Source organism: Bombus vancouverensis, chromosome 6, assembly GCF_051014615.1.
Source record: "Bombus vancouverensis nearcticus chromosome 6, iyBomVanc1_principal, whole genome shotgun sequence".
Lineage (NCBI taxonomy): Eukaryota > Metazoa > Arthropoda > Insecta > Hymenoptera > Apidae > Bombus > Bombus vancouverensis.
In genome coordinates, this window is record NC_134916.1 from 8,349,733 (window position 1) to 8,368,128 (window position 18,396).

An 18,396-nucleotide genomic window follows, 5' to 3' on the forward strand; every position below is an offset into this window, starting at 1 on the left:
AAGATCGATGCATCGGATTTTGTAAACATCAAACACAACGGAATGCATCAGAAACCAATTCTACTATCTTATAAACAGAAAAGGCAAAAGAACGGAAATAATTCTTAATCAATTCTTAAATAGTTCTTAATTCTACCTTACGGATAGAGCGTTTTTAAAAATAAGGACGATAATACATAAGACTCTTAATAATAAATTCTTAACAAGATTATCGTAAACATGTTTGAAAGTAATGTAACGTGGGAATAGGATAATTTATTATAATTTTGAACAATTACAAATTAATGTGTTCGATGTCTTTTTGTAATTGTCAACTTAGTTTTGTACACTACTTTATTGTCTTTTGAATTTTGTACACGACGCATCACGCTCGACGATATTTATTCTTATCACGTGTACAATCACGTTATTAACAAGCTTACGCAGTCATTCCTTGTCGTCTTCGCTTAATAGTCGCTTCTGGCGGCGCTACTTACCCAATAAAATGAATAAAATGTACAATTACGACAAAACGTTAGCATTTGTACTCATTATTGTTTAACATATTCCTCTAAATATACGTCTATCGTTAATCGCAGTATATTAAACGATTATTATTTTAGCTTTTCGGTGCGTTTGAGTCGTATCTTATCAAGGTACCCTTCTATTATGAACGATGTTAAGTCGAACGATGATGTTCTTATTATTACGTAATAGGAATGATTAACGATGGTAGTAACAGTGCTCTGTTTCGACTAACAATTCAACAACAAGTATGCGAATTAATAATGTAAATTATGTAAAGTATGATGAAATATCAAATGTCTTTATGTATACAAAGCAGACAAAAGTTTGTAAAATACAATAATGTGTCTCTACGCTGTTAGATGCAACTACAATTTTTTCTAACAGTGATTTTTCTTATTCTATCCTACCGACATGGTATTATATTATATTACATTCAATTTGTTGCGCTTTACATTCATTATCAGTCCAATCGAAATAACTAAATATCGATTGATTTTAAAACGTCATGTAAAAATATGAAGTGATCCTAAAAGCTATGGGGTATAGTGTTTTTCATTTAAGTCAACAGAAAAACGAACAAAAACTAATATTGAATTAATTAATTATTGCAACAATACGTAACCATATTCATGGTAACTTACTTACTACGTGGTAAATACTTTCGGTTTGTTATGTTGTGCACATTTCTTTATTCACTTTACGATCAGCATACACATAAATGATATCGATTTAGTTTTTATATGGATGTATGAAAAAGTTCTCATTTCAAAATGACATATTAAAATGTGAAAGCAGAATATGCACTTGAATGTTTTCAGGAACGTGAGTCAGTTTCAATATCGTCCTCCATCAGCTTTGTGGAGTATCATAATTTTCTTTTCAATAGAAAATGAGTAATATAGTGTTTAAATGTTATCGACGTTACACGATATTTTGTTTTGACCAGTGAAATACAAAGTGCAGGCCACAAAATATTTGCAATACGAATGTGCATTTCAGATATACGTATCCAATTTTCCAAGATATAATTTAAAGAAAAAAAAGGGAGGAAAGTGACGCTATATATCGTAATATCGTAAATTTACTGGTAAATGTGAATGAATGTATTTAATCTTATCACAAATTCACTTGTTTGCTAGAGTATAACGTCAACGTTGGTAGGTTTGAGCAAAACAATACTATTCTACTTTAATCGTTTGTTTACCGTAAAACCATGTATCCAGCGGCCGCGCTAAGTAGCTCGCGAATGTTCACGAGCCTCTTCCGTGGTTGGTGGATGCGCGTAGTATACAGAGCGAATTTTCTTTAAATTACTACTATGTATTACCTTCGGCACTAAAAAACGGTTTTACGTATTTGTGACATTTTTGTGCAACTAATGGCAGAAAAAATCAGAAAAAATTACGAATTAGCCAATTTTAATACTCATAAACCATCTTACTTGTTGGCTTTGGTAGCTCTTATACGTTTTACAAAGTTTTATTAATAAACTCACGTGTGATATTAACGAAGAACAAAAAATTAACGGATATCAACTCTATCAACTAAACGCATCATTCATCTGTGTAAACACTTTATAAGACTCGTAATAAGTAATTTCGAATGATCCATGTCTGTCTGAGCATCATGTCTGGGATTTCGACAAAGGAGTAGTGATGCTCAATTGTATCGGACTGCTCGCGTCCTGTTGCTCTTTGATCATGTTGTCCTCAAAATTATGCAAGGACTCGTTACAGTATTCTTGGCCACAAATTTTGCATGCTTCGAAATGCGGTTTAATAGAGTTCCGTAATTTCTGAAAGACAAAGTAGCCAAATTATGGAGAGTGATGGCGCGTGGAATGAAATTTTAATCGGTGGCTCGCGCCATGGTTCGCGTTATCGTACCTCCGCACAAGTGTTGCCGTTGGCTCTGATGAACTCGTAGATAGCGAAAGCGGGAATGCAAATGAGCGAAAGAGAAGCTATTCCCCAACCGATCGCCTCTGCCCACCACGGGTACTTGTATTCGCCGTTGTGGTAGGTCGGTGGTTCATAATCAATTACGCTGAATACCCACACAGCCTGAAACAGAGATTTATGGGAATGTGGTGTGCGGCTGACGGTGAGTTTTCGTACAATTTTAAATTATCACGTGTTTATAACGCTGACAACTGTAACGTTGAGACGAAAATATGAGATGCGTCTCTAGACCGATTTAAATATAATTTCAAAATAGAATATTTAACAATTATCTATTCTATACTTATCAATCTGTATTTACATGTGGTTATTTGTGATGATTACTATTAACATAATCGATCTTGGGGACATTTATATCTATGATTTTAAGATTTGTTTACGATGACAGCTTAAATCGTTGGAAGAATATTAATGTTTCAAAGTGAAACGAGTAATTATTACTTCTTAAAATTAATTAAAATGTTGACAAAGAGTTTCTTGCTTCTTGAGTATATTTGTAAAAACAAACTTCAGGAGAAATTTATTTCTTTGTCATAAAATATGACTTACGACTTTATCTTTTAAACTATCTTTATGTAATACATTTTGATAATATATTATTTAAAAAGATGACAAAACCATTCCAAGAAAGCACATGAAATTGTTTTCAATGATTTGCTACGAGTTATCAATGTCTATATATAATTATGAATATATATTTATATATTAATATATAATTAAAAGTGAAGGCAACGAAGGAAATCGATACGATTAATTAATGCTAATTTCCATGATTAATTCTTATTTTTATTTCAATTTAGTTTTATTTTTACGGTTACTTGTTCGGATAAATTTAGTTGTTTACTTATTTTTAACAATATCATAATTAACTTTACCATGATGAGAAGAGGTGCAGCGATAAGCCAACAAAACCAGAAGTATGAGGACGGTGCACGTCCAGTCATTTCTTTTACGTTATTGCACAGTCGTCTTACGCCATAACACCAGGATATCGCAATTACTTCGAAGAAAGCGAGAAACATTATCGATACCGAGGCAGCATAGTGGTCTATCAGTTGAAAAAAGTAAATGCCTCCCTGGAAATAGAAACGATACAGAAAATTTCGTTAGTGTAATTTTGATTATTACTCACTTAATATTTATATAACGTTTAAAAAACTGTTCCCTTCTCTGTCATGATAGAAAAGTATAGGTTTTAGAGTTAAGTTTGATACGCAAATTTTCAGAACCAACTTGTCCTACCAATCACGAATGAAATTAACATTATTAATAAAGCATCTTACCTGTGAGATATTAGGCAGGCCAAATAAAAAGGATATGACGCATACTAGAAGTACTAACATTTCATGACACAAAAGATGACGTTTTACCCATTTCGGAAAACCATCTTGTATCGACGTTACAACCACTTCCACTATCGCAAACTGAAATTGTCGTAAAATAGAAAAATTATAATATAAAAGGCAAAATTATTCGTGCATTTAATCTTTGTGAACTTAGTGTTAATCTTTCACGCTATAATAATTAAATAAGTGATCCCTACCTGACTATTCAAAGAGAGGCAGACTAGCATAAAGAAAAATAACACGGCCCACACTTGCGATGCTGGCATCTTGGCTAACGCTTGCGGGTAAAGAACGAATACGAGGCCAGGTCCTTGAACGGAAATTATGATTTGTCTATAAAATTGTAGGAGAAGTTAATCTGACATTGATTGACACCACCCAGACGAAAAAAATATAAAATTTTTTAGTTATATTTCATTAAGTAATCAATATTTTCACACATCATGTGTTTTGAGATGATAAAGTTTTATTTTTATCAGTAGCGATATGTGTTAAAGAAATATAGAATATTACAAGAAACGGAAATTTCATTAGCATCATCGTATTCAAAATAGTATACATATCACTGACGTTAAAACATTTTATTGAAATATGTTATTTATAACGTAATATTAAGACTGAAATTAATTGCTAAGTACGAGATAGATGTTTTTACGTACCATCTGTTAAAACAGCTTCGACAGACATATTTTGTTCGAGAGCGATGTTGCCGATGGTTGCGAATGAAAATATTCCAACGAGTAGGCTACTGAACGCGTTTATGAGAGAAACAGCCACGCTATCCACTAAGATGGTGTTATGGAACTTGTTGTAACTGGCAAAACATATCATTGAACCAAACGCTATGCCTACAGAATTGAAAATTTGAGCGGTTGCGTAGATCCAAACCTATACACAACACAATAATTTCATGAGAAAGTTGCCATAATTTTAGATTTACGTATGCGGAGTACACAAAATTAAGATTGTAATATAAAAAATGTTATATTATCCAACTTGGTTAATATCGATAGAAGTATAGCTAATGCCTTTTGTCAGAATACTTTTTCTAATTGAACGATTAACAGAACAATGAATACAAGTTAGAGTATTAACGGCGATAAAGATACTTAAAACATGTAAATAAAATGAGCTATATTCTTTGTTAGCTTTAGGCTGCCACGTTAAAATAATTTAGATCTTGCGTGCATTGTCAAGGCGATATTATGGAGTATATTTTAAAAAGCGAAGAAAGAGTTCTTGGATTACCTTTGCGTCGCCAAGCAGCTCCCAACGAGGGTGAAAGAAAAATTGCAGGCCCTTGTCAGCACCTTCAAGGGTAAGGGACCGCATGAGGAAGACGACGATTAAAAGAAGTGGCAGAGTCGCGGTCAGGTATCTCACTTGTGCCGACGATTTTATAGACTTCCAAACGGAGAAATATACCATAATCCAGGCAGTAATCAGGCATGCAACAAGCTCCCATCTTAAGGCCCCGGAATCTTCGATTCCATTACTAATTTGAAGAACTTTGTTGCTAAATTGCCAAAGACAGGGAAAAAGAAACAAATGAATATTCACAATTTACAATCAATTCTATATGATTATAATTAAATACTCTGAACAGTTACTTAATATTGACGAAACTATTCTGACCTGTAGGAATTTATTTAAAAGTCAGAATAACTCGAAATACGTGACCGATAACTAATTTCGTAACTAAAAAAAATTACTCAAAAAATTCTTCGGCCGGCGTTCTAGAAGCGTTTGGTCTTGTTCTATTATCGATGGCACTGTAACTAGGTAACCAACATGCCAGAGTGTTCCATGAGTTGCCGCACTCAGACCACGGTTGCTTTGCTCTGAACGCCGCAAAGAAATAATATATGGCGTAGGCTATTATCACATTATGGTAGGTTGACATCAAAAATGATATTACTACCGAAGACAAGCCAGCCCCTGTTTTAAAAACACAAAATCGATTTGTTTTTGTTCGCTTTCTAATATTATGGAAGGATTAGCGAATAATGATCGTGCTACTGTCAACAAATTTCGGTATAAATATTATCTTGCAAATGTGTACTGACTCCAAAGAAACGATACAGCAAGTACCCAAAATGATTTCTATCACTAAAATATTTATATCTTATTTAATCATTTTTTTAGCTTTGAAAGAAAGCGATTGTTTTATTAAAGAGTACTATATCTTTGTCATAAATAAGACTAATGTTATAGAATTCTATGATAGAAATAAACTGTTGATACGATACCTTTAAATAAGGGACAAATTTGACCGAGAGCACCGATCGGTCCTCGTCGTGTGAATTGTCCAATACTAAGTTCCATGTATAATAATGGTACCCCGCATACTATAAGTATTAGGAAGTAAGGTATCAAGAACACCCCTGAAAAATTTGATAAAAAATATAATTTAACTTTAGTCGGTTGAGACGTTTAAAAATAATTTCAATGTAGTGATTTATAAGAACGCATACCATTTATGGCACATATTATTTTCCTAAACGTATAACGATATCGAAAAATGTTTCAGATACAAATTAAATCACCCTCGTGTTTCTTCTATGTGTCCATCCACAAGAGAACTAATACTAGTTCAGATTATACGTCGATCGAAGCTTTTTAATTTATATCTGAAACTGTTTTTCGTATCGTTAATAGTTGCGAAACTGGTCGATTTAAATGGGGCACTCTATATAAGTTATATTTACTGCTACAAAATAGAAAAAACAGCAGGCTCTCTATAACTCCGTTAATTAAAAATTGTTGAAAACCCTGAAAAAAAAACCTATATATTTCAGCCAAACTTCACAAACGAGATAAAAAATCTATGAGATCAACGCTTTATGAATTTACCTAACAATTTTGTAACATTCTCTACCCGTATTTTAAGCCAGCGTTTATGACAATGACAATGTTCGTGAAATACATGTTCGTGAAATAAAAACGTTGTTACTAAATCTGCGTGTAATGTGGGATATATTAAAGGTTGCATTAAACACGACTCATACGTAATAGTACTCCTCGTTAATCGTCATTCTGTGGGCAGTAACAAGGTCACTGGATGTAACTCTTTATTCGTAATAAACGACGATCACAGTCCGGTGGATTATGACTTAATTTGGGAACAAGCATTTAGTTCGGCCAAATTGCTGAAATGCGTTATTGCTTTTCACGACAGGTTGTATACGCACGAATCTCGTTTTCAAAATACTGTCACATCTCATATTGATTAGCTTCGTGAGTGGTGGCTCATGCCGCAAGGACCTACAATTTCTCGAACTGAGCAAATTTATTCGCTTCCTTTTCTTAACGAATGCCGTAATAGATACGGAAGCACTTTTCCGTGTTAATGCAATGTATCAGACAACGAATGTTACTCATGCAATTGATTAGAAACAATTAGACAAAGTTAGAAACAACTGAAAGATAGATGATTTAACTAGACGAGTTAAAGATATTAGAATATGCATATTTGTGTTCTCTCGGAGGAAGGCAGAAGTTCGCAACAGTTGATCACTCTTTTGTCTCAGCGTTCCGAATTCAAATTTTTCTCATTCATTTTTTCTAGGAAATATTTTATAATAAATTTTAAGAAATACCTGTTGTAATATTTCGAATTCATTTCCTACATACTACAGCGATTAGCGTTTCCGGTTGTAGCACTGAAATAATTCGTGTCGTATCATTGCATCTCACGCACATGTAAATTAATTCTACGAATGTTGTATCGTGCTAGTCGAACAAATCAGGCAGCAGTCTGATTTGACTTCGTGATTCACGCTGCAATTTAATTAATAAGTTAATGGTTCTATTGATTTTTCTTCTTTCTTAATTTTCTCGTATCTATCTTTGGTCCACTAGTTGAATATTCTTCGTATTTCGTTAATTTATGAGCGTAGGGATAGCCTCGCATGTTTCAGTATTTCATTCTTTGATCAGGAGCGGATATTTGAACGTGTGAATTCAGCAGGCATTGTAAATATATGTATCTCCCTAAGTAGAAGTGATAACGTTAATTTTCGTCGAGTTTTTCACTCCTTCCTTTTAGCGCGGATTTTTCCATGAAAACGTAAATGAACACCGGTCGCATAAATGCGCCACGAGCCACATGCAAATCAGAGTACTTTATCTCGTGTTCTATGAATCTCCGTTTCAGTCAACGCTTTTTCAAGATTCTTTATACCTTTTTGGGAAAATAAAATATTTACACGATGCACAAAGTATGATCTCTTTCACAAATAAAAAATGCCACGCTTTTCTATCTTTATTAAAAACTGTTATTTCAAATCTTGCGCATAAATAAATTTTGTTTCATGGATCCACTATAACGCTATGCGATAGGCATATGTATAAATTACATATCTATTTGTTCTTTTTCAATTGTCTTATTACATTTTATTAGTACCTCGTTATACTATTTATTCATATTTATATCATTCGTGGATTTGACATTAAAAAAGAGATTCTAATTAATTATATCCTTCTTTTTTCAGTTATAGATGGATAGTATTTGAAGATATCGATAAACAATCATTCCGTTATAAACGAAAATAACCAGCAATAATCTCTCGAAAATCATTATGTCTAAATGTTAATTTGGTGTTCCAACTTCCAATTTCGATTTAGAGATGCTCGTGACAATTAACCGCATCTTTTGGTCAGCGAGATCGATCGCCGTTTGTTATTAAAGGAGGCATGCTAGTTGGCCAGGTTGAAATCAAACCGTACCACACGCTCTGGTTTTCCGGTCATCCAATTTAACGAACGGTTGGTCGAAATGATACTTGACCGATTATTTCCACCGGTGTCATTGAAATCATTTACGATGCTCGCTGGTTTAGCTACGTTCCGGCAAGGTCATGTATCAAGTTCCGCGGGCGAATTGCTCCATGTCCGGACTTGGTCGAGATGGTCTCGGACTTTGAAAATTACCGGTAACAAGATACGCACTCGTGTTACGGTTTGCCGAACAGAGAGAATGCATGTCCTTGCTCTGAATATGTTTGGTATAATGTCGCGCAAAGAGGGATGTTGCAGAAAAATGGCCGCGAAACGCCCTTGACAGCTGACATTCAGACCATCCGCGAGAATATTTTTATGGTAAACTATCGCCTCCTTTGTCTTCTGCTTTACAATTAGAAAGGTAATACTTCGGTATTTATTAACTTGCTATTTTAGGTACACGTTTAGAAAAAAATGATTTCATACCGCGATAAATATTAAACAGTTCCATACGAACTTTAATTTGAACGTGTGGCACCTTTATTGCCATGGCATAAGATATACGACATATCGCACACTAATGCACGCCTCTGCATGGGAAGTATGTTATATATTACAGGAGAATAACATTGAGTATATCATTTTCTTTTTTCTATACATTTTTTATACTCTCGTTTATATTAAAATAAAACAGTTATAGATTCGATTCTTTACTAAAGTGAACTACGAAATGAGTACAGAGTTACAAGTACACGTGAAATTTTAAACGACATCTCTCAGGCAGCGATACAAAACTGGAAACTCATATATATTATGTAACGTATTGGTTTAGAAAATTTTTCTTTCGATAATTATTCGTTCGTTCTTTATTTAAGTGTCACGTCTAGCACCAGCAATGACAATACTAAACACGTCCTCTTATCACTGGCACACTACTTATAGCGAGCGTATGTATGTCACAACGACAATCTAGCACGTACAAATTTGTTTTAAACCATCTGCTTGAAGTGTTGTCGCGAAAATAAATACGCGATCAAAGCATATTTCTTATACGTATCGTGCATATTACGAGAGAGGCGATCAAACCTACTTGAAGTAATTGCAATTAGACTTGCCTGATTTTACTATTCATTTTAGATTGTATTTGTTTATTTCGACTTTTACTTAATTTTTTATCGCTATTTAGAAATAGTAGAACATAAATCGATTACAGACTCTACATTACTAGATTTCGACTTGAGTAAAAGTGAAATTTTCTCGAAGAGAGAGAAAGCTTGTTATCGTCCCGAGTGAAATTATGTAAACGTATGCAGATACTCACCACCGCCACTTTTGTAACATAGGTAAGGAAACCTCCAAACATTTCCGAGACCAACAGAGTAACCAATACAAGCAAGGACAAATTGAACTTTGTTGGCCCAGTGTGGGCGTCTCGATTGCCTGTAGTCCCCGGGGTCTTCAGCGTCATCTTCAGCATCATCGAAGCTGGTACACACGGACAGATCATCCTCGAACGATCTGAAAAAGGATCGATATCCCCATGTAGATTATTATGTAGAAATATAAACTTTGGTGTGTGAGGTACAAATCATATAAAATTTTGCAGTACAATCAATCGAAAATGCAGGAAATTGACACCTTTTTTGAAAAAAAACAAGATATTTTCAAATATTTTATATAATTTTAACTAGAGAAAATGATTATTTCTTATTATTTAAGAACTATCGTAGATTTTAGAAAGTAGAACATAGACATATATTTTTTAGAAACCGATTATAAAAATATAATTAAAAATTGTTTATTAATTATTAACAACGCAAGTTGTATATTCCAGTTTAAATTAATATAATCCCCCTTGTTTAACAGCTTTGTTAAAAAAATAGAAATAATAAAGATTGTCTGAGGACAGATACAGTATCTCCATACTATATATACGTATAGTGTTATCATTGAAACAAGTCATATTCTAATTTTAACATGCTATACCATTACACGTACATCGTTAGAAATGTCAAAACAGTTCGAACGCACTTGACATAAATTAGATATTGGAGGGACAATCAGTTTACACAGAGCATATAACGAACGACATTATGCAAGTTTATCAATCTCTCGATATACGTTCCATTTGTCGATCTGAAGATGACATGCCTTCTGTCAAACGCATGAGACATAATACTAATTGACACGATGTTTTACGAACATCCATGGTTAAAAAAGCGATGGAAAGTATTTCGAGTTCTATTTATGCTACATTCAGAAATTCTTCTCTTCTACATACGTCCTTCTATGTACTTACGAAACTTATGACAAACCGGTTATCTTTATCCGTCGTTTCTTCTAGAACCAAGGATCCTAAACCAACGGAGGTTTACGTGTTTGATTTATCATAATAGTTGGGAGGACGTGAAAATTTATCGCGCATTTATTTTGATGAACGCCAACGAAAAAAAGAAAAAAAGAAAGAACGAAAATCGAGCCACGAGGGGTCCTTATTATGATTAACGATCGTGCGAAACAGGGGTACCTACAACCGTAGCGACGAACAACCTTGATACCCGTGTATTATATAAGCGGCAAGAATGAAGAAGAATTTTTACGAGTTTATCGTGTTCATGGTATCCGATGCGGTAGATGCAGAAGCGATGTCGTACTATGACGGTGAGAGTTATGGCAATTGACAGAGCACGATAATACATACGACACACCTGTGCAAATTCCCCGGGCATTTCGTAATGTAAAAACAATGCGTAATGGCTATGCGACCTGCAGGGCAATAATAATAAGTTATTACATATACATATACGTGTCATAACTAAATTACAAACGAAGACACAGCATCCATTGCAGCATAATTCCGACGTTGTTTTGTTTGCAGGCGCGTTAACAGCTGTAGGAACAGCTGTCGTAAAAATAGAATTCTAAATCTTTGCCTTCTTCGTGTGAAATTTAACCTGCGGGTTCGCCAGACGTGATAACGAATTGGATTAACGATTTGCGCGTAGATTGAAAATCTACGAATGTCGACGAAAGAAAACCGTACAATTACAGAAACTGAATTCGCTCGTGTAGCACTTTTGAAAAATGTAGTCCATGATAAACGAATTTATTCTAGGAAGAATAATAATATTTAAGTACGAAATGCACGCTATTGATCACAGAATAATTAACAATTGTATGACGATTACAATTAATTTTTATGATATTACGAATCCAGTAAATTTTATTAACCGTGCATCCTATCCATACAGTAAATTTTAGCGGGAAACAAATCAAACAAAAAAATTAATATTTGGTTAGCATATCACGGCAATTAAGTGCGTTTACGTAAGGATTGTGCATGACATAACTGAAATTGGAATCAATCGATTTATGATATGTAAACTCGTTTATCACGCGTCTAATTAAACACTTTGTTATTAGTATAATGCTTTGAAGTTATTTGGATATAAAGGCAAATATTTTGTCCCTACAGCCGTTTTCTTCTCGAGTATTTCAAATGTTTTAATACTGATTGAACTTAGCGAACCCTGATTTTTAACTTGAGAAAAAAGTTTAAATAGTATCCTACATAATTCTTCATCTCCCGTATTTCATCTCCTAATGGATGATTTGAAAACTGAATTTAAAGATTTGTATGAATTTTGTGTAGATAATTCTTATAACGAATCGGACAAGTTTAATAAAATAAACTTAATAAAAAATCTATATTAAACAGTATTTTAAATGTTACCTATTGTTCAATGTTCAAAAACTGTCAATGAAACGTATTAAGGAATAACTAAATAATTCGACGAAAATACAAACTGCGCTCTAACATTCGACCGAGAAATTGACTTTCGATGAGAATTAAAGCTAAATTAACCAAGCAAAATACCTATCAAATTTCATCAAATTCGCTATACGTTAGCTTCAAGTTAGATTTATTTTTCTCTAATCGCAAATATTTGCTTCTTAAAGATAAATACACCCGTTTAAAATCTGCTAATTGCAGGTGAAGTCAACACGGGCAATTAGGCGAGTCGTTTCGCGTTGAATTCATTACCGCGGCCTATAGAAATTTCGAATGTGGAACAGCAATTACGACTCTTTAAACGGACCACTCCGATTTCAATGGAGGAAGCGAGGCAGCTACAACAATATACCGCATGAACACCTACTTATAACAAAAGTATGGACTTACATTGTACACCTATTATCCACTTACGTCTCTGGGACAATACGCTGGAATTGCAGTGCCTGGATGACGAGACCATGCTTTACAAGCAGTTCGGATGTACGCGGCATCTCTTGCCACCGAAATCTTGACTTAGACAAGCATAACAGCTTGCTTTACATCGCCAGCGCGTTTTAAACAATTTCCGAGATAAGAACTTATATTCGCACTGCCTCTAACTTACGTGTTCCTAGATCCGAAGTGCTGTTCACTTTTAACTCGAAATGCAATTTGCTAGATACTACTCGCCGATATTTGTCTAACGAAGAGAAGTTTAAGTACGGGAAGATAACTGAAACGAAGGTTATTGGTTATCGAGAACTATATATCGCGAGATGCGTGTTACGAGCCAACTGAACCAAATGCACCACAGGTCTTACTTTTATGGAGCTGAGTTACCGCAGGAAAAGAAAACAGCGTCTTCTGTTGTTTGTCCTTATCGTTAGGCGGCAAATGTGAATCATTCGAGAACCATGAAAAATGAACATTATTTTTTACTTCTTGGAAGCATTCTGAATTCTTTTGACTCGCGATTCGATCCTTTTTTTTCAATACATCGATGAATCATCGAAATGTAACATTTAGTGGATATCTTCCGTTTCCTACATCGTACAATCCACGTATAAACTAAACTACATATGAAACGTATAATCTACATATAACTGCAATAAGTTGTACCACAACGAGATTTTTATTAGCGTAATATGGACGATACATCGTACGATAACTTTTACCCAATCGAATACTATGTTAAAAACGTTCGTTGGAAAAAGCATGGTTTAAACAAGTTTTAATTAAAGTAAACTTACTTCATCGTTAAAACTATCTCTTTTGCCGACTTCATCCGAGTTACCCCGTTACGTAGAGAAACAAACAATAACAATCAATCATCTCCATCTAACATCGCCAATTACCAATTATCACTGAACAACATCGCAACTATAGAGTAGCTAACGGCAAGATAACGGCTATCTTATCAAACTCCATCAACCTAGCCTAGTCTTGCCGAACCGAATCCTCTTCCGGCCAACGAGCAGTAATCCTCGCTATAGAGCAAAGCGTAAGCTCCGGCAAGCGTAAAGGCATCGAATGAAAACCGCATGCAGGAAGTTGGAGAAGGAGGAACTGCGGAACATGATTCATAGTTCGCTCCTTCCGACGCTTCTCGCCGAGACGCGCACGTTAGATAATGTAGCTCACTTACGGCGGCGGATGTACCATGTTAAGCAGCTCCGACGGCGAAGTGAGAACTCTACGTATCGTGAGCTTCCGGCCGTTGGAAGAACCCATGCCGATCGATGCTAGAGAGCGTATAGAGACGGAATCGGGAAGCGTTCGCACGTGGGTTTGCCCGTTTCCATCAGAGAACACGATCGATGCCCAGCTGGCCGCCGGTGGATGATACTGGTGCTGATGTTCATCCATCGTCGGATTAGATTTCACGGATCTTACGCTGGAGCAGCGATGTCGTGTACTATGCGAGTCGATCCCTCGAACGGATCTAAGTATACCCTGTGGAATGTCGCGATGCAGCCTATTCTCCGTTTGACCGACTTGGTCCCCTGACTTTGATTGTTGAAGTCGAGAGTACGTTTTTTCGTGGATGCTGTTGCTACTGTCGTTTCGAGGGATGGTTTTCTTTATAGTGCCGTTACAGTGCAGGTTACTCGAGCTCGTAGGGGTAATGGTGATCTTTCGAACGGTCGACTCGGTAGCACTTAGTAAACGACCCCTTTCCTCGGACGGTGAATCCGAATCGACGTCGTGATGCTGATGATGCTGATAGTGCTGGTGTTCTATCCTTATCACATCAGGATCCATATCGTCCGAGGTATCCTCCTCCTCCGGCATCGTGCTCATCTTGCGCACGCAGCTGCTCTGCTTGCCGATCACGCTCTGCAGACGAACACTGTTGCCGTGCGCATTCGTCTTGCCCGCGATCGTGTTGTTGCTGTCGTTGCCGTTGACGCCGCTGTTGCTGTCCGTGGCATTCATGATGGCATGGCGATCTAATGGAAGAAAGAGAGAAGAGGAGAATCACACAGAGAGAGAGAGAGAGAGAGAGAAACACACACACAGGCACACACAGAAGTAGCGATCGAGTCAGTCCAGGTGAGAGAGGGAGAAAGAGGCGATGTGTGTGTGTGTGTGTGTGTGCCCGTGTGTGTAGAGAAGAGTCTACACAGAATACTTGCACGAACTTCCGGTAATTTCATTGATGTAAGGAAACGCGAAAACATTCACGGACAATTCGTTAAAAGATTCGATCAGATTTAACTCTTACCTTACACGATTGCAATGAAAAACTGTTCGAGACTTTTGCGCTCTTCATGTTTGTATCACAGTCGCTTGAAATTTCGAATTATCAATTTTTACGATGATTTATTATTACCAATAAAGATTTTAATTACCATACGTGTAATTATTTTTATCTCACGCGATGGGCCCATTTACCAACATACATTTGTACTTATAACGCAACCGTACACAAAGATAAAGTGTATGAAGCACCTTTAATCGCGTCGTATTAAGATTTACCGTGATGATATCAAAGACCGTACGACGTGACGGCCTACAGTCACGACTCAGAATCTGTCGTCTTTCCCCGAAATTTATAAGCACCGAGTTGAATGAAAACATTAGCTCTGAATCGATGCAACGATTCATTCAAAACTAATTCGAACAGAATGTTCTTCTTGTAGCATGCAGTAAACACAGCAAGCATGTAACAAACGAGAAACAAAATTTAAGACGTATACTTTTGATACTTTTAGCGTGAAATGTCACACAAAAATACATATTATGAGACAAAGATACGCGTACATCAACGAAGCTACAAAGATCACGTGTTATCGAGTCAGTACCTGTCAGATCGAAGAGAGCCTCGACCGGATCGATTGCATTCCAACGAAGTCACTGAGATCCATCGATGTACAGAGAGTTGATAACAGGGATACGCAATTGTCCACGTGGAACCGTGACGTTTTGTGATTGACAAAAGTTTCAGTGGTCGTTTGGGAACGTGAAATACGTCCCGGTGGAATAGTCGCGAAAATCGGAACGACCGTTGTCGCGGCTGCACGCGATTACTATACGTCGACGTCGCGTCACAACGGCGTTGTGTATGCCGATCTTGCGTCAGCAGCCGTGACAAACACATGCATGGCTATCGCGTTTTCAATTGACAGTGCCTTCTTGTGGACATTACGAGTACTAGTGATACGAAAGTTGGGACTCGGACCTGACGCACCTCTGTCGGAATCGTTCGTGAGTTTTCGTCAGGCTAACACTCCCACTACATAGCGATCTAACTTCACTACAATTTTCTAGTAGCTGAATCGATCGACCACGATTCTTGCCGTTCGTTGATGTGATCGATGGGTCTTCCAAAGTGCAACGGATGGGAAGAATGTCGGCTTGCGAAGGCGAGCGATGGAAGATAAAGCGGTATTTTACGAATACTATTCGGTAACTCCATTAGAAAAGGGTTCTAAGTATCGTAATCACGACGGAGATGAGAATGACTCGAGTGAATGTAAATAGAAGAGATAGATAAGGAAAAGAAAGTCTTTCAAAATCTTCGTCTCGGTGAAAGTTAAGATCGGACAGCAGTCTGATAATTTAATGTTTTAGAAAATGCATTCGTCTGCGAATATTCTTTCAAACGTAAACGAATTTATAAAATTCAACTGCAAATTTGGTTTCAATCAGTCATCTGGAAAAGATAATTTTTATGCGATAGGAATTATCTAATTAAATATATTTATCTTAATTTGTATCGTTTTTCTATAATGATTTGATAATAAATTAGGAAACTCATTATATATTAATTAAAAAAAGATTAATTTACATAATATTTTTAACAATACAGAAAATATTACGTTATTCTTAAGGAATATTACTGTTATTTATTTCATGATACGTAATATAATTTTAATATGTTGCTGTGAAAGGATTTTTTAACAAGGAAATATTGATGCACAAATATTTAACAAACAAAGGTAATAAATAATTCTATTAGGTATAATTTTGTTCTGTAAAGTATAAATTTTATCCATAATAGAATGAAGACACCAATCATTAATCGAGCAGTGCTATTGCCTGTAGATAGACAACCCATTCTACTGCAGTGTCGTTTGTACAGCAATGGAATCAGTGAGACAAGTCAGACATGGGTTACAATTAAAGTGGTTCAATAACATTGAATAATAGAATTAAACAATAAAATATAATAAATCTTATTATTCGAAAGATTATTTAATAATTTATTTCAGTACGTTCCTGTTTCGCAATTTTGCTTCACCACAAATATCACGATTAAGCGCACGAGGTAAGGATGTACAGTAGTACTATAATGTAGAAAGTTAAAATGTCAGGTACAAGTTAAATGATGTAGTTCGTGTCGTACTAAATCAACAAATCAATGTACCGGCACGATATAATGTATAATAACACGTAAAAGGTTTCAAATGTTTGACGTCAATTTACCACGATAACTTCAACTTACAGTGTCTGATCAAGAAACGAACATAAATTATTTCTTAATTTACTTTTCCACGTTATTCACGTAGTTCGTAAAATAACAAGGTTGAAATATAAAGTTTATTTCTAAATTTTATAAACTTTAGTAATCCTATATATATCAGAAAATCTATACATATACACAAATATTCTTGTAAAGTCACCTAATATTTCGTTCGATAATTTTATGTACGTATATGTCTAGAAATATTCATTACAAGGTATATGTATACACACAAATATGTACCCACGTTATATCTAATTGTCAATTAGAAAGAGAATCTGTGATTAGCTAACTGCAACTTTTATGACTGCAATAACGTTTGATATAATGTGAAATGTAGTAGGATCAACAATATCAATAACGTAAAGTTGGTTTGCTCGTAAAAACTAAAGAAGTATCAACAGCTTGCCGAGCTGGACATTACCGGTTAATGTATACTACTAATGTATACTACAATATTGCTACCCATTCCTATCTTTTTCTTACAGTAAATTGTAATATTTGTTTTTAAATAATCAATTTTCTCAAATCGTAAGTTACATTATGTATATCTCTTGATAAATGTTTACTACAACTGTAATATTGATCTCCGTATCTTCCCTGTTTACTTTGAGAACTATTTTTCGATATTACAATAATTATAATAATTCAATTTACGATCTTCTTTTTTAAACTTGCAAAATCTAGTTACTGTCGAAATATCAATGGTGATTTTATTCTTCCATTTTTAAATCCAAAACCTGTCCTCCCAACAATGTGTTTTACATTGTCGAAATGTATTAACGAAAATATCTTCCGCAAACCTTTCCTTACAAATTTTCTTGCAGTTCCTGGTATGCAGATTTTAGTGAACCAATAACGAAACGCATAAATAAATATGAAATCGTTATTAAAACAAGATTCAAGAGGAATGAGAACGAGTTTGTAAATGTTCATTACTTTTGGAAGTCGTTTTTATTTCTTTTTATTAAAAACGTACAACAATCTTTTGTCTTTCATCTAAGATCTTCCTTTCGCAAAGATAAATATTGACTTGCATATATTAGGAAGCGGTTAATGCAATTATATGTACGCTGGTTGTCACACGTAGCACGTCGTTAGGATCACTGTGCCAAGGAC

At 35.3% G+C, this 18,396-nt stretch overlaps 1 protein-coding gene across 3 annotated transcripts; it reads right to left on the reverse strand.

Moving 5' to 3' along the window:
- Nucleotides 1-235: 235 nt before the first annotated feature.
- ine (solute carrier family 6 member inebriated) lies at nucleotides 236-15,857 on the reverse strand. Of its 3 annotated transcripts, XM_033336375.2 has the most exons (12): nucleotides 15,617-15,857; nucleotides 13,957-14,761; nucleotides 9,858-10,054; nucleotides 6,064-6,198; nucleotides 5,527-5,752; nucleotides 5,063-5,330; nucleotides 4,474-4,702; nucleotides 4,012-4,124; nucleotides 3,752-3,892; nucleotides 3,344-3,544; nucleotides 2,394-2,570; nucleotides 236-2,302 (listed from the first exon to the last, which is right to left on the reverse strand). In XM_033336375.2, exons 2-12 carry the CDS (start codon nucleotides 14,745-14,747, stop codon nucleotides 2,132-2,134), a joined length of 2,649 nt encoding a protein of 882 aa, XP_033192266.1. In that variant the 5' UTR covers nucleotides 14,748-14,761; nucleotides 15,617-15,857; the 3' UTR covers nucleotides 236-2,131. The 3 variants fall into 3 exon arrangements, with proteins under 3 accessions (XP_033192266.1, XP_033192270.1, XP_033192269.1); XM_033336379.2 differs by lacking the exons at nucleotides 13,957-14,761; nucleotides 15,617-15,857 and adding an exon at nucleotides 13,562-13,950; XM_033336378.2 differs by lacking the exons at nucleotides 13,957-14,761; nucleotides 15,617-15,857 and adding an exon at nucleotides 12,744-13,116.
- Between the last annotated feature and the right edge of the window lie 2,539 nt (nucleotides 15,858-18,396).